This window comes from Tubulanus polymorphus, chromosome 7, assembly GCF_964204645.1.
Source record: "Tubulanus polymorphus chromosome 7, tnTubPoly1.2, whole genome shotgun sequence".
NCBI classification, from domain to species: Eukaryota; Metazoa; Nemertea; class Palaeonemertea; order Tubulaniformes; family Tubulanidae; genus Tubulanus; species Tubulanus polymorphus.
Window position 1 is genome coordinate 11,552,751 of NC_134031.1, and position 27,540 is coordinate 11,580,290.

At 36.4% G+C, this 27,540-nt stretch overlaps 3 protein-coding genes and 1 long non-coding RNA gene across 4 annotated transcripts; 3 read left to right on the forward strand and 1 right to left on the reverse strand.

The window, feature by feature from the left end:
• Positions 1-6,403: 6,403 nt before the first annotated feature.
• Positions 6,404-9,475, forward strand: LOC141909156 (uncharacterized). Its single transcript, XM_074799542.1, has 3 exons — positions 6,404-6,514; positions 6,578-7,339; positions 7,457-9,475. Exons 1-3 carry the CDS (start codon positions 6,404-6,406, stop codon positions 9,473-9,475), a joined length of 2,892 nt encoding a protein of 963 aa, XP_074655643.1.
• Positions 9,476-10,535: 1,060 nt separating this feature from the next.
• Positions 10,536-11,933, forward strand: LOC141909157 (uncharacterized). The gene has a single exon (XM_074799543.1). The coding sequence runs from the start codon at positions 10,536-10,538 to the stop codon at positions 11,931-11,933; it is 1,398 nt and encodes a 465-aa protein (XP_074655644.1).
• Positions 11,934-15,150: 3,217 nt separating this feature from the next.
• On the forward strand, positions 15,151-19,533 carry LOC141907974 (uncharacterized). Its single transcript, XR_012619566.1, has 3 exons — positions 15,151-15,330; positions 19,147-19,243; positions 19,395-19,533. It is a non-coding gene; the product is annotated as an uncharacterized LOC141907974 (long non-coding RNA).
• Positions 19,534-24,289: 4,756 nt separating this feature from the next.
• Positions 24,290-26,083, reverse strand: LOC141909158 (uncharacterized). Its single transcript, XM_074799545.1, has 5 exons — positions 25,898-26,083; positions 25,606-25,795; positions 25,008-25,179; positions 24,721-24,869; positions 24,290-24,561 (listed from the first exon to the last, which is right to left on the reverse strand). The coding sequence occupies exons 1-5, from the start codon at positions 26,081-26,083 to the stop codon at positions 24,290-24,292; spliced, it is 969 nt and encodes a 322-aa protein (XP_074655646.1).
• Positions 26,084-27,540: the final 1,457 nt, after the last annotated feature.

Genomic DNA, 27,540 nt, shown 5'->3' on the forward strand with positions numbered 1-27,540 from the left:
TGCTTCATCTTCTAAACTCATAATTGCGCTTTCCCAATTAGTTTTATCATCATTTTCAACTTCTGTTAATATAAAATTTCTATATGGTTGGGGTTGCATCATTGCCCAGCCATATAAATTATTGGCGTCAATATATAATAATTTATATTCATCATTTGCTTTAAAATATCTATCTCCCATAACACCACTAATTCCACCTCTAATTGATTTTTCAAATAATAAAACCATATCTGGTTCTTTTAATAAATCTAATTCTACATTTGTATATTTTAAACCACATTGCCAGGTTAAACCAGGACTAGAGTAGCAATAACAACGATCAACATTAAAATGATTCAAATTAACTTCTCTAAATTTTTCAAATATGTCAGCCAATATCATAACATCTGATTTTAAATATAAATCAACTAATTCACCATGATTTTTCATCTTAAAATGGTTCCAAATATTTAATGTTCTATTAAACACTTCATCTTTCACATACTCCTCTTTTAATTGATCATAAAATTGATCTTTTAATAATTCTGTTACATTAAAATCATTGTGTGTTTTATAAAATGAATAAGGAATTGCGCCTTTATATCTCAATAATTTAAAATCTTGTTCATTGGATAATAATATCGAGTTATAACAAAATCATTATCAACTAAACTTTTTGATAAATTATCTAATGAACTTGCTAGAAATCTATAAGAATCTAAAAATCTAATGCAACCAAATTGAAATGAAATATAATTTTCAGATGTTTTAGGTAATAGTTTAAAATCATATTTTCTTACATTTACGTCATTCATAGCATTATATTCTTCTATTTCTTGATTAATTGCGCCCAATTTTCCCGATAATTGTTTTGTAAATAGATGGGTATCATAGCCTGATAAATTATGAAATAATATTGGTACGAAATTAACTTTCTTAGCTTGTAAATTGCAATCTTCTTGAGCAGCTCCACGATATTTTGAATTTAAATGATCATGATCTCTAACTTTTTTATCAAATGAATAAAAACGTTTTTCACAATAACAACAATGAGTTGCATAATTAAAATCAATTTCATCTTTTGTCATAACTATTCTTTTATTTTTTGTTTAATAATTTTGCAAAATCACTTTCTAATTCAATCATTTTGTCACAAAAATCATTAACTACATTTTCACCTCTAAAAGAAATATATTAACTTTCATATAATTCGGGATAATTTGATTTGATGTAAATTCCATAAGCAGCAGCTCTTTGATGAACTTAATTGTATTTATAATTGGTGGGTCTTGAATTATATCTTCATTTAGTTCATTTCCTTTATCCATTGATTTTAATAATTGCTGTTTGTTATATATTTCTTTTCTCTCTTGATCAGTTGGAGTTACAAATGGAACAATATTTTTAAATTTATGATTAGTAAATTTCAATTTATAATCTTTTTCTGTTGGCATTATTAATTTACAAAAATCTTTATTATCACATAATTCTTTATGTTTCAGTAAAGCATTCTCACATCTAAATTTAGATAAATATTTTCTACATAGATAAATTTTATTATGGTGATCACTTTCTGTTCTAATGAATAAATCAATTTGTTTTAACCACATATAATGTTCATTTTCATCTTTTTTGTAATATAACAAATCTATAGCATTTTCATCATCATAATATTCTGTTAAATATAAAGCTTCCAGTGTATAATCTTTAATATTTTCACCTTTTGTCTTTGGTAATTGCATTAATTCGAATACATTTATTTTTAAATTATTAATTTTTTCTATTTTGGGTATCATTTTTATAGTTACTGGATATTGATCAATTTTATATAATGTTTCATATTTCCGGTATTTTGTTATTCTAAAACTATGTGTTATATCTTCTGTTGGGTGTAAGCAACTAATAATTGACCGTAGAAAACATTTATTATCTTCATTTTGAATATTTATTACTGCTTTTGTTGTAAATGGTAATTTAATATAAGATGATGCTTTAATATCCTCCTTTTCTGTTGTAAAGTTTGAATCATTTTTAAACATTTTATTACTTTTTGATGTTTTATTTCTTTTTGTATTATAAACATTTAAATCTAAAAATATAATTTCATTCAATGTTAAGCCAGAACCCTCAAAATATCTTTCTTCAATATGACGTTTAAATTCATTAAATATTTTTTCTAATTTCTCTTTTATTTGTGTTTTTGAAATTATTTCTTCAGAGAGTGTTTGAATATTATAATCCATTTTATCTTCTGACTTTAAAAAACTTACTTTCCCAGAGATACTAATTTTTGGATATTCAACATTGTTATCAAATCTAGTATTTTTTCTATTATTTCATTAAATTTACTATAATCTTCTATTGTTGTACCTTTAAAAAATCTAAATATAATAGCTGCAGGACCAATTTAACTACGTAATGTTTCTAATATTTCAATTGTATCTTTTATTTCTAGTGAATCAATATAATTTCTAACATTTTCCATGTAAGGTTTATTTGAAATGGATTTAGTTTTGGAAGTTGGTTTTTTTACTTTTTGAGGTTTATCATCGAAATAATCTTTTCCTAAAACATTATTACTCAAATTTTGATGGTGTTTTTGTGATTCGAGATGTCTATTATAATTCCTTTTTGTTATAAATTCATCACAAACTTCACATTTTATTTCATCCACATTCATATCATCTAATCGTTCTTTTCTTTCATTTGTATTATCTAGTGTTTCAAAATCTATTACATTTTTTATATGATTTGCAGTTTTTTCATGTCGTGATTTTTGGGATTTATCGATGTATTTTTTACAATATTGGCAATAATATTGATTTTTATTAACATTATTATTTTCTGGCTGGTGTTCATTCTCCCCCATTTATTAGGAAAAAAAATTACTTGTGGTGATGAGTGGTGTCTCGACCTTCGACCTCTGGTATGAAACAACACATTTCCTATTACTGTTGTATATGTTGGTTGTTCTAACATAAAATCATTTATATCTTTATATTTAACTACATTTTGTGGGATTATCTTATCTAATTTATCTTGTTTTACTTGACGCTATATATTTTTGGTAGAAGAATAAGCAACCGAACTCTCAGGGTTATAATATAAATTTCTTAAATATTGTTCTTTAGCATTTCTAGTTTTTTATCCCCCATTTATATATCGTTAATTTTAACTTTATATTTTTAATATTGAACACTATGTAATTGATAATTTATGATATTTAATTGCGCATCAGATATAAGATAAATGTGCATTTTGAAATTTAAACTTTCTTTTTCCTTTTTCATGAATAATTGTATTCCATCTTTTGTATTTTGTAGTTTTTCCCCAGAACCAATATATTAAAAAATTTCTTTAACTGTTTTTGGATCTAATACAATAAATTTATTATTTCTATCATAATAGAAATATTACTAGAAATAATAAATTTATTGTATTAGATCCTGAAACAGTTAAAGAAAATTTAGATAATTGTATAAAAATAGCAATTGATATTTATAAAGGATCAAATACATTATTTGTAATAGAAGATTGTGCACATTTACATGATTCAAAAATTAGAAAGAGTGAAGTATGTTATTTAGCTTTCTCTGGAAGACATTTGGGATAACGTGGGTTTTAAATCAAAAATATAATTCAATTGTTAAAGATTTTAGAGAAAACATTTGATTTTTAGTATTATTCTACAAGAAAGATAGAAAATCGATGAAAAATGCGCTTGAGGAAAATGATATTATTCCACATGATTTACATAATGAATATATGGATAAATTGAAAAATAACAAAAGATCAAAATTACTATTTCGATTACAACACCCATTTGAATATGAATTCATTTAAACTCAACTAGCTGGTTAATCTAGTATATTTTAGTCACATTCTAGTCAAATCTTAGTTATTCGTAGTTGAAACAAAAATCAAATAAATTTCAACAAGAAATAAATAAAAACAATAATATTTCGACTAGCATGTTAATCTAGTATATTTTTAGTTACATTCTAGTTAAATTCTAGTTGCAACAACACAATTTTTTTGTTTTATAAATGGGAGGTGAAAAGAAAGGAAAATCTAAAAATAGTGATGTTCCAATTGAAAAAACTTTGGATGATTAATATAGGTATAACAGAAACAAAATTAACACCAGATAATAATGGTGCTTTAAATGATATTACTACAAACAATAATTATGAATATTATCTTTATTGTAAACATCAATTAGAAATATTTATAGCATCTGGGAAATGTAAAAGTTTTATTAGCAAAAATTTAACTTATAATGAATAAGATGCAATGAAATCAGATGAAATTATTAAATTATTTAAGATTTATGAAACTGCGAGAATAGCTAGAATTAATGATGCGATATCAGAAAATGTATTAAAAGGTTATAGTAAATTATGTAAATACATGCTACCAATTCAAGATGAAAATAGATTATATTCCGATTTAGAAAATGATTATTTAGTTATGACTGAATTTAATGAATGGATTGGATATTCATCATTTCAATTAGGTGGATTTATGACATTATCAACTGGAGTTATGACATTTTCAAATATTGAAAGTAAAATTTTTTCTATAATAAATGAGTGAAGTGGAAGAGGTGAAAGGATTAACTGTAAAGAAAAAACCGAGATCACAGAAACATATTGAATGGTCTCGGCAATTAGGAATTAAATCGAGAGAATTTAAAAAAGCTATAAAAGAAAAAATAAATAATGAAAATGTTAATAATAATGGTGAAAATATTTTTATTTCTACTCCTTCTGATAATAGAATATATGATAAATATTTATATTTTACAACTGGATTTGTAATTGTATTCATTTTGATTGGGTGTAGTTGGTATAAAAAATCAAATAATATTTATGTTATTAATAATTCTGAAACAACTACTATCAAAAATGAAAATACTTCTGAAATTCCAAAATCCACAATAAAAGAAATGGATTAATATTTTAGAAAAACAGCAAAAAAATAATTTCATTGATTCTAATTGAATATCTCACTACTTTTGTCTGTCTATGCGGAGCAATTAAATTGTCCAGATAAGTCATTTCGGATTCTCAATATTTAATCAATTTTATTATCAATTTATTTTTTTAACCAACAACTTCTAAATCATGATGCCCGTCTTCATTTTTCCCATGGTAAATTATTTTAAATCCTTTAAATCTTTTAATTCCTCTGTACTCAATGAAACCTATTTATCAGGTAAAAATACTTTAAATTCCCGCGTTGTACTAACATTACAGTAAGTTAAATTTGCTGATACTTTCTCTCCATGTTTAGTTTTTATCTTTTCTAATTTTGATATTTTGTGTTCAATTTCATTTGTAACATCGACTAACTTTTTTATTTCAAATTGTTTTTTTGCTGGTTTTATTCTGTTATTTACTGTTGCTAAGAATGCTTTTCTATTTCCCATTTATTATGGGAAAAAATTACTTGTGGTGATGAGTGGTGTGTCGTTCTCTCGTTCTCTGATCTGAACCCAAAATTTCCTAATTACTACGCTTGTGAATGACGATTTGATGAATGGGTAACTCTGGATAGGATTACAGTCCTCTCTCTCGCATTATCGCTCGCTGTGTGCTCAGAGTTTGTGAGCTGAACCTGTTTGTATTGTATTTTGCATTTCTAAACTCTATGAACTTGTACAGTCTTTATTCTGAATCTCTCTTCTAGCACTATTTCTGTGCACCCCGCTATCCCCTCCGATTTGTATCTAAACCATGTACTTGTAAATACATTTATTCCGAATAAAACCACGGTAAAAGGCAGATAGTCGTTGTCTTCATATTCTGGGACCTATTGTTGGCCGTCTTTACCCAACATTTTGGTCCCTCGAGCCGGATGCTAGATGACGGACAACGATGTCTGATGATAACGCGAAACAGATACAGCCGTCTTCGAGCCTGTCGTCAAAGTTAGAGCACCTACGTCGAGCTTGCGGGCTAAAAAAGGAGCTCTGACTCGTCTTTGTACTCAGGCTACAACATTGATCGCTGCCCGTGGAAGCCGGAGTCAATTGAAAAAACTGCTTTCGGCAGTTAGTACAGCATATAACGACGTCGTTTTTACCGTGAATGACGAATATACAAGTTTACTGCACACAGATGCCGAAACTCAAGAAGCAGCTGCCTATGTCACTGAGGTAGAGAAAAGGCACAGTGACACGTCGAACGCGATATTAGGCTACTTGCAGTGTCGAATTAATGATTCTGCGTCTCAAGCGTCATCTGCATCATCGACTGCATCTCTAGCCGCAGAGGTCAACGCCAAGGTCAAGCTACTGAAGGTCACGCAACTGCAAAGACGCTTAGAAATTGAACATAGGAAAGAAGCAGCGTTGAAACACCAACGGATCCTACAGGAAGCGTAAGACGAAGCCGATGTTGCGGTCCTGAAAGCAAAGTTGATGAGCGAAGCTGACGAACTCGAGCGAGAACGAAAACACGATTTTGATGATGAATTGGTTCCTGACCTGCAAGAGTTTACACAGCCTCAACCGACACTCCCAGATCCGCCAGTGAATCGGCAGCCTCCACCACTGCTGCCAGACGACTATTGATACCGATTACCACAACCTCAGTCACCAAGACGTCCGCCGAGATCTTCGTTTACGAAGTCGCTACCGAAAATTAAGTTACCGATTTTTAATGGTGATGCTGCAGAATGGCCACGATGGGAATCACTCTTTGAAGCATTGGTCCATAGTCAACCGGACCTGAATAACGTTGAGAAGATGACACACTTGCAGTCAGCAGTCACTGGTCCGCCTCAACAGTTGATTTCCGGTATGATGTTTGATGGAAGCCAGTATGATGATGCTTTGAATTCATTAAGAAATCGTTATGGAAAGGAAGACGACATCGTACGTGCTTGCCTAAAAAAGGTGTTTAGTCATCCGTCACCTAGAATACATGACGTCTCGTCACTCGAAGATTTCCAAGGTGTGGTAAATTCTACAGTCGTCACGCTGAAGAGCCTAAATTTCATGGAAGATTTTCGCAGCTCAGAGAATCTGCATCGAGTTATAATGAAGCTGCCCTTAGAGATCAGACGTGAATGGGGAAAACAAGCCGTAGAAATCGAATCCAAGAAGGAACGACCGACTTTACTCCACTTGAATGAATGGTTGGTGTTGCAACTCCGAGTATCCTTAAACTACTGTGAAGCAACGAAGTCTGTAGATGATCGTCAATCCAGAGATAGCAAGCAACATAGCAAGCCGAGTACATCCAAACCGAGATCTGTCTTCTCTACTAACGTCAAGGCTGATGATGAGTGTATCCGCTGTAAAAGTAAACATCCCCTAGCAGAGTGTGACGATTTCAAGAAAAACCTTCCAGACGTTAGAGCGCAGCTGGTTGCAGATAATGGACATTGTTTCTCATACCTCTCCAGGGGACACAGATCGCACCACTGCTTGTCAAAGAAATCATGTGGCATAGACAACTGTCAGATGTAGCATCACAAGTTACTACATGGAAGCAAGAGAATATACCCTAAGACCACAGTTAAAGCGAAGACTACAGATTATTCGTCACAAGAGCGCACCGTCACCTTAACTAGAAGACCTACGGCCAATGATGAAGTGTTGTTGCAGGTGGTACCGATTCGAGTGTATGGTAATGGTGAACGATTCTTCGATACTTTCGCTATATTAGATCCAGGGTCCCAAACGTCGCTGTGCTGTCGGGAGATAACAGATCGATTAGATGTTTCTGGCGAAGAAAGGACGCTGACGCTCAATACGATTAATGGTCCAAGTTCGCCGAAAACTGGAATGCTTGTTCAACTCGATGTCGTCCCGCTCTCAGCTAGTTCCGTTCGAAAGAAGATCAAGGTCGACGAAGCATGGTCCGTGGATGGATTGAAGATTCCACTCAGCCTTACCCGATTGAAATCCAGATTGAATTGGTGTCACGTAGAAGATATAGACATATCTGTTCCTGGTCATGGTGATGTTCAAGTCCTGTTAGGTGCTAACGTCATTGAAGCGGTTATTCAACATGAAACTAGGATTGGTAGACCTAACCAGCCCATAGCCGTTCGGACAGATTTTGGTTGGTCACCGACCGGGAGAGCTGGTAATTTCTCTTCATTGGAAGATACGATTCCACGTGTCTACTTTTCCTGGGATGCCACACACGAAAATCAACAACTGTCTTCATTGGTTAAAGATTGGTGGCAAACTGAGTCGTTTGGTGTCAAGAACCTGGTACGTGAAAGTCAATCTACCGAAGATGTCCGAGCAGTTCAGATGTTAGAAGCTAATACTCGATTGGTCAATGGTCACTACGAGACTGGTTTGCTCTGGAAAGATGATGATATTCAACTGCCATGCAACCGTTTAAGTGCGATGAAGCGTCTGAAGAATACAGAATGTACCTTAAAGAAGGATCCTGTCAGGGCTGCCGCCTATGCCAAAACGTTCGACGATTACGTTGAGAAAGGATATTCTCGAAAACTGAGTGAGACTGAAGCTAATCAGCCGAGTCCGAAGAAATGGTACCTTCCACACCATGCCGTTTTTAATCCAAACAAGAAGAAGATACGAGTGGTCTTTGACGCTGCCGCCTGCTACTCAGGAGTATCACTCAACAACCAGCTGATTTCAGGCCCCAATCTACTTCAAAGCCTGCCTGGGGTTCTTCTGCGTTTCGGTCAAGAACAAGTAGCTGTGATTGCTGACGTAGAAGCTATGTATCATCAAGTGCGGATAGCAGAAATGGATCAACCAGCATTACGTTACTTCTGGAGGAATCTAGAAGACCGTCCACCAGACATCTACCAGATGCTGGTCAACATTTTCGCCGCCCGATGTTCCGCGTCTATCGCTAATTATGCATTGAAGATGACTGCACGCGATGCTAAAGATGTTCCGCAAGCCGTCCATGACGCCGTTCTTCGCGATTTCTATATGGACGACTTCCTCAAATCAGTCAAGACAGTTCTCAAAGCCATTGAGATGTTGTCACAGGTCTCTTATACAGTTGCCGTTGGCGGTTTTCGGCTTACGAAGTATTTCAGCAATAGCCGTGAAGTCCTCGCTGCAATGCCTCCGTCCGATGTTGCCGTTGACGTCCAGAAGTTACCCGACAGTCAACTACCTAAAGAACGAGCGCTCGGCGTATTATGGGACGCTGAAAACGATGTTATTGGTATACGAGTTCGTGTGTTCGATGCTGCGTTGACGCGACGAAGTCTACTGCGATTGGTATCTTCGATTTTCGATCCATTTGGTATCGCCGCACCGTTTCTTCTCCAAGCCATGATACTCGTTCAACTATCTTCGACTCGAAAGCTTGATTGGGATGCTGACTTACCTGAAGAAGATGTCCGTGATTGGAAGTTATGGTTAAATGCTTTAAAGTCGTTACCAGATGTTCACATTGTCCGTTGCTACAAGCCGTATGAAGATGAACCCAGTCGCCGCGAACTTCACCTGTTTTGCGATGCGTCCACAAAGGCCTTTCCCAGCTAGCACACAACGTTCATACAACATTCGGAAACGTTCGTGAAAGTTGTGTGATAGTTTATAATGTAACGTTCAGGCGATAACGTTTTCTGAAGGTTTTCTAAACGTTTTCATCCAAGAGCCTGCAGCTAATTATTAGTTAAATCAGATATGATCAATATAGCCCGTTTTAAGCAAATCCCGATGTGGATTCCTACGTTTTAATACCATTGGAAAGCAAGATTCAAACTTTCGGGAGTAATGAAAAATATGGGATTCGAAACCGATGGATATCGTGATATATCAAAACAGGAAGTGTTCGCCATTGTTCAGCAATCAGCTTTAGTGGCGTGTTTAAGGGATTTAAAAATCGTTTATTTACTAAGGTACGTTATTCAATCCACAAATTTTGATACTTTCAATGTATGGAAAAATACCGATAGAATGTTTTTGAAACAATCTCTTATGTAGAAACCCACGTTAGAGACCTTTTCGTCGGGTTTTATATCAATGAAATGACCTAACTGTTGTTCTCCAATAACAAGCATAAAAATCCCTGTATGTATGGATGAAATGAACTTCAAGGCTTAACACAACTATGAAAATAAAAGTTTCTATATTATTTCCTTTTTATTTTAGGAATCACAAAGGCTGCCAGCTACGCTGTAACGACGACGAATGGTGTACTGGAGAACTAACTTACGAGTGAATGATTTCGATATTATACATGTATATATACGTAGTTACAAAATAAAAGTTAGGTAAAATAATTCAAATATTAGTTAGTTGAAAGGGATTTATTCGAGCTCATGAAAGAGGACATCATGGTTATAATGTAACGTCATACGAACGTTATTGGAACGATTTTATCAAGCTCAATGGTTGCAGAGAGGTTGTGAAGTAACGTCCAGTCAACGTTATCAAAAACGTTCTGTGAACCTTAAAATACATTTACAAAAAAACGTTCTACAAACGTTGCACGAACGTTCAACATTAACGTTAAAACGTTAGTGAAAAACTTTTAGAAAACGTTCTTTGAACGTTTTTTGTTAGCTGGGTTGGTGCAGTCGCATACTTCCGTTTAGTAATGCCCGACGGTGATCTACATTGCAGTTTCGTGATGAGTAAAACCCGTGTAGCTCCATTAAAGATGATGTCAATTGTCCGACTCGAACTTCAAGCTGCTGTCCTCGCTGTTCGTTTGGCTGAAGCTATCAAGAAAGAAGTTACATGTCGAATCGACGAAACTGTCTACTGGTCCGATAGCAAGGTTGTCTTAGGCTACATTATGAACGGGAGCAGGCGTTTTCATGTCTTTGTCGCGGTGAGAATATCCGAGATCCACGACTCAACTACACCTTATCAATGGCGCCACGTACCGGGCTGCGAGAACCCTGCAGATGATTGCTCAAGAGGTGTTTCGGCTGCTAAGTTATCACCGGATTGTAGATGGCTGACTGGTCCAAGTTTTCTATGGAACTCCGTCGAATCGTGGCCTGAAGATATTCCCACTGAAGAGTTCGTCAGCACCGATGACCCCGAAGTAAAGAAGAATGTTTGCCTTATATCCGTTAGACGTGCTGTACTGCCAGATCCATCCAAGAAGTCATCCTGGGTCGAGTATATACGAATTACAGCATGGATGCTGCGCTTTATCAACAACTTCGTTTCTACGCACCGAAAGGTTAAGTTGGAAGTTCGTCGTGATGGTCCGTTATCTGTTGCAGAATTCAAAAGGGCTGAAACGTTGATCTTAAGTACTGCTCAGCGACAGAAGTTTCCTATGGAGTATGCTGCCTTGAGGTCTGCTAAAAGACTGCCATCGTCAAGCAAGCTGCTGCAACTGGATCAAGAATTGGATGCGTCAGGTTTGATGAGAGCTCGTGGCAGACTGATGAACGCAAATATACCGACGGCTGCCAGGTTTCCAGTTATACTGCCCAATGCCCATGACGTCACTAGAATGGTAATCATGCATACTCATATAGTGTGTTTGCATGCTGGTATTGACCACACGCTGAATCAGATTCGTCAGAGATACTGCATCCTGAAATCGAGATCGACCGTCAGAAAGCTATTGTTTCATTGTCCAAATTGCAAGAAGAGGCGCGTCCAGCCTAAAGTACCGAAGATGGCAGATCTACCCGAAGCCCGCTTTGATGACTCGCATCCGTTCAACAGTGTTGGTATTGATTATTTCGGGCCTTATGAAGTTCACAGATTTAGAAAGACAGAGAAGCGTTATGGTCTATTGGTTACCTGCATGTCAACCCGGGCAATCCATCTGGAAATGAGTAACTCGCTCGATACCGACAGCTTCCTGATGGCTTTTCGACGTTTTGTTGCACGCAGAGGACGTCCGGCAGTCGTATACTCCGACAATGGCACCAATTTGAAGTCCGGAGAAAACGAGCTGCGCCAAGCTTTACGCAAATTTAACCATCAACATATCGAAGATGACATGTCTCAAAAGATGATCCAGTAGTACTTCAACCCTCCCGCCGCCAGCCACATGGCCGGCGTTTGGGAGCGTCTCGTCTCTTCAATCAAAAGATGCTTGAAGATCGTTATCGGTAAACAGATACTTGCTGATGAAGTCCGCCATACACTATTCGTTGAAGTTGAAGCTGTTTTAAACTCAAGACCGATTACTCATGTCAGCAGTGACAGTGGTGTTCCGTCAGCACTTACACCCGCTCACTTCTTACTGGGAAGAGCAATACCAAACCTATCTACAGGAGTCTACACTGATGTCGACGTGTCGTACCAGCGCAGATGGAAGCAGACTCAAACGCTAGCAAACCACTTTTGGAGCCGTTGGAGAAAGGAATACGTCCCAACCCTCATTGCCAGACCAAAATGGGATCGCGAAGGTAGAAACATTTGACGATGTAGTGTTAATAGTTGATCAAGATGTACCGCGTGGTATGTGGAAGATAGGCCAAGTTATTCGTGCGTTTCCTGGCCGTGATGATGTCGTCAGATCCGCAGAAATCAAAACTGGTTCGGGAACTTACGTGTGCCCAGTAGCCAAACTATGTGTGCTGGAAGAAGCCAAAACGCTTAAAATGAACTGACTTAAACTGTTTCGTGTAACTTATTTCCTTCCGTCATTTCGGGCGGGAGGATGTGAATGACGATTTGATGAATGGGTAAGGCCAAAAAAAAAGATGTCTTGTTTCTCATGATTTTGAAATCCCGCCCGCATCGGAAAAATCATCGGCAAATCAGCGATAAAAATAAAGTCCGCCCTCCCGCATCATAGCTCGAAAATAAATTTGTTTTTTATAAAAATTAAAATCCGCCCGCCCGCATCGATATATTACGCATATCGTCATCTTTTTATCATTTTATATCTCTATGAACGTATCGAGAAAAGTTGATATATAAATATAAATATCACATAAATATCATCGGCACCACACTGGTGACTCGAACCCATATCAACGGAGTCGGTTACCGTAGGCCTAAATGTCAAATGCCAAGGTCGCTGTGGAGCTTGATTTCTGGCGTGATTCTTATTCGAAGCGATTTCTCTTGGTAAAATGTGGTGGTAATAGCGTCCAAGATGTTGCTATCTGTTCAAATAATATTCCAAAAGAAGCCAATACTACGTTGGCCAATTCTACAAGTATCTCCAGAGTCAACAGTGATGGAACTTTTCGAAAATGCGTTGGCCGGTTCTTACTCAAACTTGACAGTTAGTGAAGAAATGCGTGACGTTCACGAGAAGTATATAGAGTGTCCAGATTTACTGAAAGCCGATATTTCTAGGACCTTAGAAGGTCACTTCCAGTCAATACCTGTGACATCTGTAATCAGTGATTTAAAAGACTTTGGTATATATGTAAAATATACTTTGGAGACAAAAAAGGCCAGTAGCAGTACAGCAGAGCGGAATGCATTCCAGACATTAATGGCTGCAGCTGCAAGAAAATCCTGGCCCCCGATGATTGATCCAATAAGAAACAAAAAAGATGAACTGTTTAATCATGTGTTGCTAGTCTTTAAAACCATGGGTGGACCAGGCTGGCCAGCATCATCATTGACGATTGGGAATAACTTCGTCACATTATTGACCGATGTCATGTGGATGTTAGACGGCAATCATGTAAGTAGCTGACTTATACCTGTCTGTTTTTCCTTAAAACTTGCTGATTTTTATTTAAGGCCAAAACAAAATGTATGTGTGGTTACGGTCTCCCCACCGATTCAAATGAATTACGCCGAGTCATTTTATTTTATTGGCCTAATTTTCGTCATCTAAAATTTTGGAGTAACCATTTTTCATTGTTCATGTTCAAACATCCGGAAAATGCACAACACATATAAAAGTCATCGATAAAACTTTTTCAAAATCGACCGGGATTGCAATCTTTATGTCTTGAAATTTAGGGATTATTACCGGAATGTGACTGCCATGTGAGCTCACATATTTTGACAGCTGAGCTACTACTAGCGCCATCTATCGAACATAAATTGAACCTGTTGCCCAATTTCACTCCAAATGCTATCATAAATCATTGGACAGTCTGTTATGTCTAGTCTCTGTTGAATTGTAATAAGGCTTATATTTTTTACAGTGTCGTAGTCTCTGATTCAACAGGCCATAAATAGTCCTATTGATAACTAAGAGATATTTTTTTTGTTAACGTTTGGAGACCTAGGTACAATACAACGTAGTTTTACACATGTCTTCAGCTTCAAAATTTTGATACTGATGAAAGGTAAACAAGGGTGATGATGATTTATAATTACCAAGTAACACATCAAAAAATTCTTGAATTAATATGTATGTTGTTTATTTGTTGGTAAAGGTTCTTAGGTTTTTAAGCGTTGCTTATTTTGTGACTGAAAATAATGAATAAGCAATGAAAAAAACCCTTCGCATTCTTTGACTTTTGAGGTGATGGTATTACTGATACATTACTTCCATAGGCCATATACTTGGAAGTTAGTCATAGTGGTACTTGCAAGTTAATTTTCTTGCTATAGTATGTCGTAAGCATAAAATGTCCACTAACTTTTCGCACAAGACTTTGAATGGAAGCTATATGCACGTTTAAAATGTTTTATATCTATTTTCAGGATAAATTAGCTTCTCGGAGCTGCGAAATCCCAACAGCACTCAAGCCACTAAATGGGTATAATCGCCCGGAGCTCCACAAACATAAACGTACGCAACTATCTGAAACGGAGATGTCATCATTTAGAGATATGTTATTTACTGTTTTACAACAGGTAAACCCCCTTGAATTTTCATACTTTAAAATTATGTTTGAAAACCGAGTTAGAGAAAATTAATTATACTTTAGCGAATATATTCACAAACAAGATTGTAAATGTAGAATATTTCCTACACAAGAACACGTCATGGGCATTATTTCAAGGATGTCTGTATTGCATTTTTATTTTCTTTAACTGACTATGAACTATATCAATAGTTAAAATTCAATGGTGGACAGCAGACTTTATATTTCTATGTATTACTTTGACGGACTTATCCACTTCCTGTTTATTACATACAAGCCTTTATTTCAGCTTGCTCAGTGATGCTTCAGGCTTATGTCATTGCATTTCAAACTGCTCTGTTTTTAGGGCCATGGTATTAAATGTAAAAATCTGTGGGCAAGTCATGTATTCCACAAACAAAATTTTGACAAGGGATTATCAAAATTCAAATATTTTTGTATTCTAGAAATGGATTTCTACAGATGACCAATGGAAGCACATGAAGGAGATGGTAGAGAGCCTAGCTATGGCATTAGACAAGTATATCGATTATCTGAATAAGAGAACAGCAGAAATGAATCGGATACACAGTTTACAGGAACCAGTACGGAGTGTTGATGACGCTTATAGTACTATAGACTTGCCATATGGTATGCCATTTCCCAAAATTCATGCTGAATATATGACAGACATTTATGAAGCTTTAACTGTATTGGGTGACAATGAACCTCTTTTTCTGAACCAATACCTACCTGAAAATCCTCAAGAAAGGTACAAAGTTATAAAAAGCATAAAAATGTATGGTGTTGGATTTAGGTCTGTCTTGTACACTTACAGTACTGGAAACAATCTTGGTTCCTTGCATTTTGTATGGAAATGCTCAGAAAATGAAGATACAATAGATTCAAATAGCCATGTTATCCTTAAACTGTCGGCCGACATGCCAAAATTCCATACACGTGAAATGCGCAAAGTTGTTGAAAAAATGGTCGGGTCTGTAGTAAAATTAAAACCTCTGGTATTCAGAAATATCTAAAAACTTATTTCGGGTGATATGTCTGTTGGAGAAACTGCAGAGCAGGCCATAATTGATTCACGTGTCAGGCTTATTATGGAATCTGGGGACGTAGATCTGGTGGCAGATATGAGAACCTTAAATCAAGGCCGGGAAGCCAAGTTTGAGCCGTTTTGGGTTGAGGTGGAGAAGTATATAAATGAAATTTGTGGCGAGGTTACAGCTGATCGTCGCCATGATGCTGTGTGCCATATTGCCACAGCAATGTCCATCCACCACCTACACAAAGAAGTCTCCAGCCGTTGTCCAGAAGGTACACCTATACCTTCTGAACAATGGCTTAGACTTCAATTTTGGCCGAAGGACCCATATTCAAAATCTGCCTACCAATACACGGGTAGGTTAAAATTGAAGTATATGGTGCAGAAAAGGCAGGTGAGGCACTCACACATTGATTCTCACTATGCATCAGCATTGTACAAATACGAACGTGAGATGGCCATTAGGTTTAGAGATAAATGTGTCTTTATTTCAATAGATGATAAACATAAAATCAAATTAGGTGAACCGGGATATCATGTGGCAGCGTGTGATCGTGGTAAGCAGGTAATTGTAGACAAGGATAAGCTATTTTCAGTTGGTGATCATGATTTCACAAAGTTTGGGTTGACTCCAAGTGTGACATTGCTGATTGATGTGCCAGACTCAATCACTGGGAGTTTCTATTCTGGGCAAGTCTTTGTGAATCTCAAAGATAGTATATTAGAACCGTCTAGCCCAATTCGACATGCCACTGAAATTATCAAGATGTTGGATACTCAGGTTAGAAAGCCAATTCTGTTTATTTATTCCGATGGTGGCCCTGACCACAGGCTTAATTTTATAACTGTACAGTTGTCGTATCTGTGTATTTTCTTGAGATTTCAGCTTGATCTCTTGGTTGCTGTAAGAACACCACCATATAATAGCTGGTTAAACCCAGTTGAGCGCATAATGTCAATTATCAATATTGCCCTACAATGTGTTGGTCTTATGCGGCAGGAGTCTACTGACAGTTTCGAAAACATTCTCTCTGGGTGTAGTAATATGAAAGAGATAAGAGCTGCTGTTGAGAAAAATGATGGGATGGGCCCTGCTCTCTTAGATTCAACCCGCCCTGCAAAGCAGTTACTGAATTCCCTCATTGAAAAATTAGAACTTAAAGGTGAGAGTTTCACATGCATGGAATCAGCTACGGAAGAAGAAATCAGAGAATTTTTCGAAACTGTAAGTGACTTAGATGAACATGCCTATTGTTTTATCGATTATACGAGAATAAATTTTTCTGTAGTTCAACATCCAGATTTCTACATTAAATCTCATGGCTTCAATAGTTGTATATGTTTTACACTAAAAATTTGTTCCTAAGTAGTACAACAGGTTGCATTGGAACGGAATTAATGGAACAACGGTATTTTATATACGGCCGGATAATAGCGTTAGGCCTATACGAATTTTACTCGACACAGAGAAAGGAATAAAACGGGAGCAAAAAAATTAAAAAGATAAGATATGTTTGAAAACGCACGGCATTTTACTCCAGGGATTGGCAAAATTTAAAGTTAATTACTCTTCAGTACTTGTATGCAGCGGGACGGTCATTTTGTAACACGCGGACCGCGCGCGCGCATTATTCTCCGGGACTCGGGAGCGATGCTGTGAAACCGGCGCGCTTGTTATTCTAAAAATTCGACACGTTGCTAAGGTGGACTGTGCTTTTTGTGGGATTCGAATCCAGTCTTCCAATCGGTTTCTACGGAGAAAAACGAACTAAAAATAAAATTTTTTGACAATATATTGTGAATATTCTTTGTAAAATTACACAAAATTTTTTTGTAATCCATCAAACTACCCGTGCGACGCGGCCCGCATGTTTCGACGAAAGTCCGCCCGTGACCGTCTTTTTCGTTGCCGCGATTTAGCCAATGCCCATGTGTCCCGGATGTAAACTACACTTTTTGAGAAGGACAGTATGGAGAAATATAGGAAATTTGAATTTGCCTCATACGCGCGATTAACTTAAGGAGCTTCCATATGTCAAAGTCGAAACTTGGTGAAGCGCACAGCCAGTCATAAGTTTTAATGAATAAATAGAGCCCCAACTCGTATAGAATTCTACATAGTAAAAAACATAGGTTTTGCGGGGGCACAGTGTTCGGCGAGGTCCGTGGTCAAAGAAAATCACCCACAATATCGAAGATCTATTCTAGCGAAGATTCGCCGTGATCAAATACATGTAAAGAAAAGGAATTCATTTTTTTGCGAAAAATACCGTAAGCTTTGAGAGTGTTGATTACAAATTAAAAACCTTGTTTGTTTCATCTTTCCTACGACAATAAATCTTATATGATATTAATGCAATTATCTGATATGTTTTACGAACGGCTTTAATAGTTATATATGTTTTATGCTAAAGGAAGGCACCCGGTGGCGTGACCATAGAAAATCACCCAAAGTATGATAGATTTTCGAGCGAATTAAGGGACCCGTGATTAAAAAAGAAGAAAAATCATTTCTGCGAAAAACAACGTGGTTGTTTTGGAAATGTTGATTACAAATTGAAAGCCTATTGTTTTATCGATTACACGAGAATAAATTTTTCTGTAGTTAAAAACGTCAGATTTCTACATTAAATCTCATGTCCAATAGTTTTATATGTTTTACACCAAAGATTTGTTCCTAAGTATTACAACGGGTTGCATGGGTATGGAATTAATGGAACAACGGTATTTTTATATACGGATTATACTTTTATAGCGAGGGATTTTACTCGAAACGGAAAAGGGGAATAACGTTTGAAAAACGAAAGTAAAAAAAAAGATACGATATGTTAAAAAACGAACGGCATTTTACTCCCAGGGATTGGCAAAATTTTAATTATTCAGTACTTGTGTGTAGCGGGACGGTCATTTTGTCATACGCGGACCGCGCGCGCGTGCGTTATTCTCCCGGACTCGACCCTTAGTGATGCTGTGAAACCGGCGCGCTTGTTATTCTAAAAAATTCGACCCGTTGCTAAGGGACTGTGCTTTTTGTGGGATTCGAATCCAGCCTTCCAATCGGTTTCTACGGAGGAATACGAACTAAAAATAACATTTTTTTGACAATATATTTTGTACATTCTTTGTAAATATTCGGAAAATTACACAAAATCATTTTGTTATCCTTCATTCGCGTATTCAAACTAACCGCGCGACGCGGCCCGCTAGTTTCGACGAAAGTCCGTCCCTGACCGTCATTTTCGTCGCCGCGATTTAGCCAATGCCCATGTGTCCCGGATGTAAACTACACTTTTTGAGAAGGACGGTATGGAGAAATATAGAAAATTTGAATTTGCCTCATACGCGCGATTAACTTAATGAGCTTCAAGTGTGTGAAACTGTTTGAAAAATGTACCGATTCTTATTTTTAGACTACTACTGTATCTATAAAAGGAGGAGTCATTGACAAAGTTGATTTGCTTAGCTGGACACACCTCTTGTCAAGTACATCATCTAACTGGGTGTTTTGTAAGTTTAATTTCAGTATTTATTTACAAAGTGCTGTTCCCTCGTACCTCGATGGTTTCAAACTAGGCCCACCCCATAGGCTATATAGTCCAGGGTGTATTAGCCACTATTCTTTTATTTCCTGCTTAAATGCACCTTTTTCTATTTTTAGACTCGGGCTAAGAATGTGCAAATTTTATGAGATACTGAGAAATCAGATGGCAAATAAAATAAAATGGCTATTCGAATGCTATTTCAGTAATAACTTGATTCAACCAGAGAGTAATAAGTCAATAGCGGATGTACAGTACACAGGGTTCATAGCCTCCAGGCCAGTCTTCATTTCAGGCTATTCCAGGCCATTTGAAATGCAAATTCCCGGCCATTTTGAGAATAAAAAACACCGCAATTGACAAAATAAGGAGTTGGTATACAATACACGTTACTTTTTATTAAAGTTTTATCAGAAAAATATAACTACAAACTTAAAAAACCTAACTCTAAAAACTCAATTCTTGAGAATAAAAATTCTTGTAGAAATAATTTTCAATACTGCAATACATCTATAATTTTGCATACAACTTCAAATCTCTTTTATTTTCATTGCCTGTTTCTCGATATCCTTCTCGAGATCTTTCAATTCTGCTTCTTTTCTTTGAGCAGATTCTCTCATTCCCACTGACTTTTTGATGAGACTGTGCATATAGACTGCTTTGTTTGTTTCAATAGATTTCGAAGCATATTCGTCAGCTGAACTCTGCAAACTTATTTTGTCACACTCTAGTAATTTTCTCTTCTTTCTCATTTCATGCAAAATCTCCTCCTCATGTGCACGCTTTAGGTCTCTTTCAGAGGATTTTTTCTGCTCAGCTTTTCTACTCAAAACTAATTTATACCTACTGTGAGCAGAACTGACATTTTGTAGTAACTGGGGAGTTAAAGAGGACATGCCATCATCCTGACTTCCCATAGTTTCTTTATCAATGTTAGGTATATGTTCAATATTCATGAAAATATAAATTTTACATGTCAAAAATAAGTTTGTCAGTAAAGAAAATGGTTTTAAACTCCGGTTCCTGAACTTCGCTGAAAAAGCTGAATCACTGAAACGCTGAAACGCTGAAATAAAAACGCTGAAATTTCAGGGAATTTCCGAAAAACGCCGAAATTTCAGGGAATTCCCGAAAAACGCTGAAATCGTGCTAGGTACCAACAATACACGTTTTGAAATATTTTCCGGGCCGGTGTCCGCTGCCGAGTCCTGAACCGTGTTTTAGTCTCTACCTTCGGTTACAGAGACACGCATGGACAGTATGTGTGGAGTATACTTCTAGAGGGCCACTTGTTGGACAAATTAATTCGCTTGAAATCCGGATTTTCAATGCATACAGGCAGCATAATGAGGAAAACCCATTCACAAACCGTGCAAGCCAACTTAAACACTATGCTCAATATTCCCTGCAAGACGCAAAATATCTTATTTGAACGTTCATGTATAAAACATGGAGCAACTTTTCTTTTGTCAACACGTTGATGGGCGACGGACTATGTCACTATGGTATTCTCTGAAGGAGGTAAATTAAATTTGACAGCTAGTTATATAAATGATGCAGCTTTTGGACAAAAGGGATCTAACTAAATTTCTTTTTAATTCACTGTGGAATGGAATGGAATGGATTGACGCCAATGGCATGCAGTAGGCCCCTACGTATGGGTCATACTGATTAGCGTCAACCAATTAATCTAAATCGGGCTAACCATTCAACAACTGTGAATAATTTATTTGCTGTGGCGTGATAATAATTAGTTTTTTTGAAGAAATGACATACCAACTGTTAGAAAAATGTACCGATTCTTATTTTTAGACTACTACTGAATCTATAAAAGGAGAGGTCATAGACAAAGTTGATTTGCTTAGCTGGTGACACTTCTTGTCAAGTACATCATCTCAAGTACTGGGTGTTTTGTAAGTTTAATTTCAGTATTTATTTACTAAGTGCTGTTCTCTCGGACCTCAGTGCTTTCAAACTAGGCCCACCCCATAGGCTATATAGTCCAGGGTGTATTAGCCACTATTCTTTTATATCCGACTAAAATGCACCTTTTTCTATTTTTAGATTCAGGCTTAGAATGTGCAAATTTTTTGAGATACTGAGAAATCAGATGGCACCAGTAAACTTCAACTGCGAAATTTGCAGCAGGATAGCTGAACGACACAATTTTTAAAAATAAAATGGCTATTCGAATGCTATTTCAATAATAACTTGATTCAACCAGAGAGAAATAAGTCAATTGCGGATGTACAGTACACCCACTTTTCTTCCCTGTTTCCTGGTACCAAATTTTTAGTCTTAAGCTAAGCGATATTCTAAGGTATACTAGTGGATTTCATTAGAATATGAAGCAATGGAACCAGAATTCTAGTTAAGCGAACTATTGATTCTGATATAATGTAAGAACTGATTTCCTTTGTATACTCTTGCAGAATGTGTTATGTATTATTTCAAGCTGTTAAATAATATAGTTAGACAAATGTCCAATTATTGGATCTTTCTTGTTGACTCGTTTAATTTTGTGAGTTAAGAGTTCCAGTCAATCCACAATGTGCAGTGCCTAGCCTTCATCTACACTAAAGCCATGCCTGTGTATGGGAAAAAATATCGTTCGACTCCTATAGGCCAGACACATCAAAGCATGCAATACATTGCAGATAGTAGTCTCCGGCAAGTCGAAAGAGAAAGTAAACCAGGTTTTACCCCGTACCCTACCCGGGAACAAAGACACTTAAAGATTCCTTCCTCCTTGTAGAAATTGTAGAAATATGGCACCCAATTGTAGCAATGCTAAGTACAGTATACTATGACGGTTGAACCTTTATTAACGAATTTCAATGACACCGAAAATAGAATCAAAATAATCATTAGTTCCATGCTAGCACTTAATTTGGGTTATCAGGTTCAGCCTAACTGTACTTTCATTCAGCTACTACTTGTATGAGACTTGGCAATGATAAGTTGCAAGAAATCACCAAACATAAGAAAAAATATTGTGAATTAATATTACTGTGATTAAGAATTTATTCAAATGAAGTGATAACTTCATTGTTAGATCGTACCGGTATATGCACATAAAACTATGGCAAAAAACACATCTAACAATCCACGCAATCCGCAATCGATCAAGTCGATCATGACGACGACCTTAGGGCATGTCTCTGTAACCGAAGGTAGAGCATAAAACACGGTTCAGGACTCGTCAGCGGACACCGGCCCGGAAAACATTTCAAAACGTGTATTGTCGGTACCTAGCACGATTTCAGCGTTTTTCGGGAATTCCCTGAAATTTCGGCGTTTTTCGGAAATTCCCTGAAATTACAGCGTTTTTATTTCAGCGTTTCAGCTTTTCAGTGTTTCAGCTTTTTCAGCGAAGTTCAGGAACCGTTTAAACTCGTCTTCAAGCCTCCGATTTTCTGCTAAAAATAGCTGTGTTAGTTCCTAACTTCTACCGGAAGATGGCGTGGATTATGACGTGTTGGTGCTAAACAACATAGAGTGCCATTCATTGTATCTTAGTCATTGTCGTTGTTCTTAACAAAAGCTTCTTAACAAAAGACCTCAAATGTCGGACGATGGGTTCAGTGATTTGGAATTCACTGATAATAATATTCAACCATACATGTTTGAACCAGTCAAAAGACATAATTCTGACGACAAAGCCGACCGTGAATCAAGTTCATCTGATGACAATAGTAGTAGTGACGACGACGACGGCGGCGTAGAAGAATTTGAACAAAGGGCAGACAATACGAATTGGTAAGTAGTTCGAATGAACAAAATCAACACAACTCAATAGCAAATATAGTAAGATGAATAATATTAATACTTCGACGACCATTTCTGGGTTCATTGGTTTATGTTTATTATTATTAGTTTCTAATTAGTTTCTAAGTTTCTAATTCGCTAAATCTGTGAGGCCTACCTACACAACACCGAAAAGAAGGGCACCGGTTCAGTAGTTTTAATTCGTGGTGAAATTAGATATCATGAAATGTAAATTGACAAGATAAGGAAAATACAATTTTCCATTAAGAATTGTTACTGCACCGCTTTTGTTGGTAAATTTCGCGTAACTAATATTCAATTCAATGCAAATTAAATTTATTAAGTACCGGTAAAAAGCCACTAGTTTTTGCCAGACAAACCTCTCATAATGTTCCAGCCAGTCTAAAGAAATTACTTTCAATTTTTTTTAAATTTTAGGTGCTCATGTAGAAACAGCACTGGCATGTATGTTTGCTCCCCAATGCAAACTCCCCGCGAATGTGTATGTTGCAAAGAGTTCCACAAACTCTCAGAAATAATGGCAACTGCAGACAAAACTTGCATTACCGAAGTACACGGATTTATAGTTAACTGCCTGGATCCCGATGTGCTCAAAGTGTCTTTTTATGATTATGCATTTGACTCAGGTCCAGTTGGTGATGAAGAACCTGTGCACGAGTAAGTCCAAATGAAAAGCGAATGAAGAAATAGGAATAAACTTAAATTTTGTATTTAAAATCAGGATATAAACTTCTTTATTTCAATCATGAATACAACTTGCAGTATTATTAATGAATTCTCTGTACAAAAAAAAAATCAACATACCCAACCCCGAATGGCAGGCACTTGCGAGATCGCAGAAAATACAAGGCTTATGTGTGTAATGTATATCCATTCTATTTTCAGACTTTTCCGTTATATTGCATACAGACGTTTTGTAAGATGGGTTTGGGGCAGATTCGGCAAAAAAAAACGCAAAATTCTACCATCATGCGTCGTTTCAATGATCCGATTAACCTGGCCAGCTGTAGATCAGTTATATTGTGGATTCAAATACCCAGAGATACCATAAGATTTTTACGAGGATAATCCCATACAATGTTTTGATAATTTCATAATCAGTATTAAAAATAAGTCAAGATTTTCAGTATTAAAATAAATCAAGAATGGGAAAAGTATTTGATGAAGTAATTTTTCAATTAAAGTAATTGCATTTGTTTTTTCAAAGCATTGGTTTTAGTTCAGTTCATTCCTTTGGGCATGGACGCTTTGGTGTATAAGGCGATTCAACTATTGTAGCATTCCGTTTTTTTCCATTTTCACTAGGTGATTTCACTGGCGATTGCAATCTACTGATGTGAGTCAGAATTACTTCTTCTTTTGTGATATCAGACCGGTCGTATTGATCTGCTAAATGTTCCATCTTTGGGGTAATCTTCGTCCACACATCAGATGCCTCTGAAATTGTGTATTGTTTTCGCACATGCCAAACCTCACTGTAGCACTGAGAGACATAGTCTGAAATGAGAAATCTTAGAATTGAATTTTGGTATACCGTAATATGTACGTACCTAACGGCTACCCTGAGATTCCACTTTGTTAACAGATTATTTCAGAAAAACAATGCTTTTTACACATTTGAAGATATTTTGGAACCGAAGAATTGATTGAACTTACTAAATGTCATAGGAACTTTAACTTGTTTAGCCACTGGTGCACCATCTTTAAGTTTCGAGAAATAAAGCTGAAACTGCTCACTTCCATTTGTGGTGACTGCCTGTTCACGATTGCTATTTTCATTGAAGTGTAAAGCTGATAGTTGAAGCCTACAAATGAAAAGGAACAGTTAAAAAACCTGTAATTCAATCATAGACCTGTCTCCCACCAAAAATAAGAATATCATCAGTGATTAGAATTACTAGAATTCAAATATTTTTGAAATATATGTATTTATCATCAATTACCTTGCATTCATTGAATCAAAGAAATAATGTTGATCCTTTGGCGCAAAGTGTACAACCAGGCGATGATACGACTCGATACTGGAAGTTTGCGCAGCTGGTGATATCTTCCCGATATCTATAAGAAGACCTTTCGCCAGGACTATACTTTTTAATACTTTATGGGCAGCAGAACCTGAAATAAAATATGACATGTATGAGGGAGGATTTAAAAAAAAAGAAAATAATTTGAAATATCACTATCTCAACCTGTATTTTGATCTCATCTTTCTTAATCCAGTTTCTTGACTCTAAATCTCCATGCGCGCTAGTTTCGAACTTCGCACTGTCATGTTCGTGTATGTCAGTAACTAGATTAATTATTGACTTCCATTTGTCAACAACCAACTCTGCATCACCTCCACTGCTTCCACCGACCCAATACATGTGGTTACTCAATGCTTTCGACCAATCCTTCAGGATAGAAAACTTTTTGGTTTTAGCCTTTTTTCCACTTTCTTGAAAACTCCTGAAAAAAATATGAAATTTTGATCTTCGACATATGTCACCTAAAACCGGAACCTAATTCATAAAAGCTGACGACAAAACAACAGAATATTACCTTTTGCCAAGTGCCAGCCATCAAACCACTGTTGTATAGTGGGGTGGTTTTGCCTTAAATACTTCTTTAACTGTTGATGTCTGTCTGTTGTTATTTGATCAACATTGAGTTTACTCGAGTTTACTAAAAAGTCTAAGGATCGTTTGAAACCTACCAACTCCATTACGTTCGAACTAGTAACTTCGTTGCTCTGAAAAAATGCACTGATTTTCTTTACAACACGCATATGAAAGCGCTGATTCAACACATCTAGTGAAGTCACATGGAATATTACCAATGATCTATGAATTACCTGTACTAGCAGGAAGTCAAGAATCTTTGAGTCAACCATATCCATTAACGAATAAGAACCATATTTGGCTGTGTGTCCTCTCGAGTCACACCTTCCATCTCCACCTAGAATCAATTTCTTCTCGACAGTTTTTCTCTCCTCTATCAATTGTTTTTGACACGATTTACAAACGTTATCAACTGCCATACAGAGTTAACTCGACTGCAACTTGAAATAATGGCGAACACCAAACATAGATAGTCCTAGGTTCTTGCAGAAATTAACGAATTTGGTAGGGCTCAATGCCCCAAAAAATACACCGGCTGCAATCAACAAGTTTCCAATGGGCATTTTCTGATGTCTTGGCTGGGAGGACCAGACCCGAAAATGAGCTTGTTCACCCAAACAAATAGTTTCGTACGTCACCGAAGATCCTGTCGTATAACGTTTCGTTATCTTGCATGGTGAAAGGCACTCGTGGCATACCGACAGTAACGAAACAATAGCAGATTCAAAACAAATGAATTTTTTTTCATTTTGCGGATCGTCAAATTAGCACCGTGCTGACATCAGGGAATTCACCAGCATCGACGTCTTCACAGCTGCAAGAAATAAGAATAAACTTCAAACCATAAGATTAACTACGTAGGGTTTCACGCTAAAGAAAACTGAAAAATATACTTGATCTCTCCAGGGTTTCCATGTGACAATATGTTATTCATTGATAATCAAAACACAGAAATGCTTATAAAAAATGCCATTTTTAATTTTGCAATAAAATAATATTTTTAGACTAACTCTGAATCTTAATCATTGGGATCCCACGTAGGGTCGTAATATTCATCATCAGGTTCATCATCACTTTCAATTTCACTGTCATGGAAATCATCATTTGCCGTTTCAGATTCCAGGAGTTCACATTGAACACTCTTATCCGATTGAAAATTTATTCGATCCGTCTGACTACGTTTTGATGATGATGTAGGCTTGATGTTGCACTGTATTAACCGATTATGATGTTCCTGAAAATTGATTTATACAAACACTTAGTTAAAAAAACATTCATGCTAAAAATAGGGTGGTGGGGCAATTAAAATTAGATGGGCTAAGTATAGGAATACACAATCACTTACAACCATGCCAGTATTTGTCCCGATACTTCTAAATGGTAGAGCAAAGTCATCAATGTTATCCAATGAAGGGGTTGGTACTGAAGGTTCTTCGATGAGACTACTATCTACAACAGGCACAACTTTTTCTTTTCTTGGACTTGAGATTAGATCTTTCACTATCTAAAAACAGACATAAAACGAGTTAAAAATTGAAATAGCACTGTCACTGAAAGAAAATAGGATTCAATTTGGCATTGCATTGCTTTGGGCAGTGCAAACCGAGAATTACGTAAATTTAATTGTTTATCAACCTACCTTTACATGATCTCTCTTCTCCATGGCTTTGCTTGGTCTACCACTGGACGTACTAGCTATTGGTGTCTGTGGTGAATGTGATGAAGTACCATTATGATGTTTGTCAAAATTAAAAATCGTAGGGACGGCATCACCATTCAAACAAAAACGTTCGGGTTTGTAACCAATTGACAAAGTGATGGACGGTGGAATCTTAAAAGCGTTATCCGAAAAATGGTCACTACGCAACCGGGAATG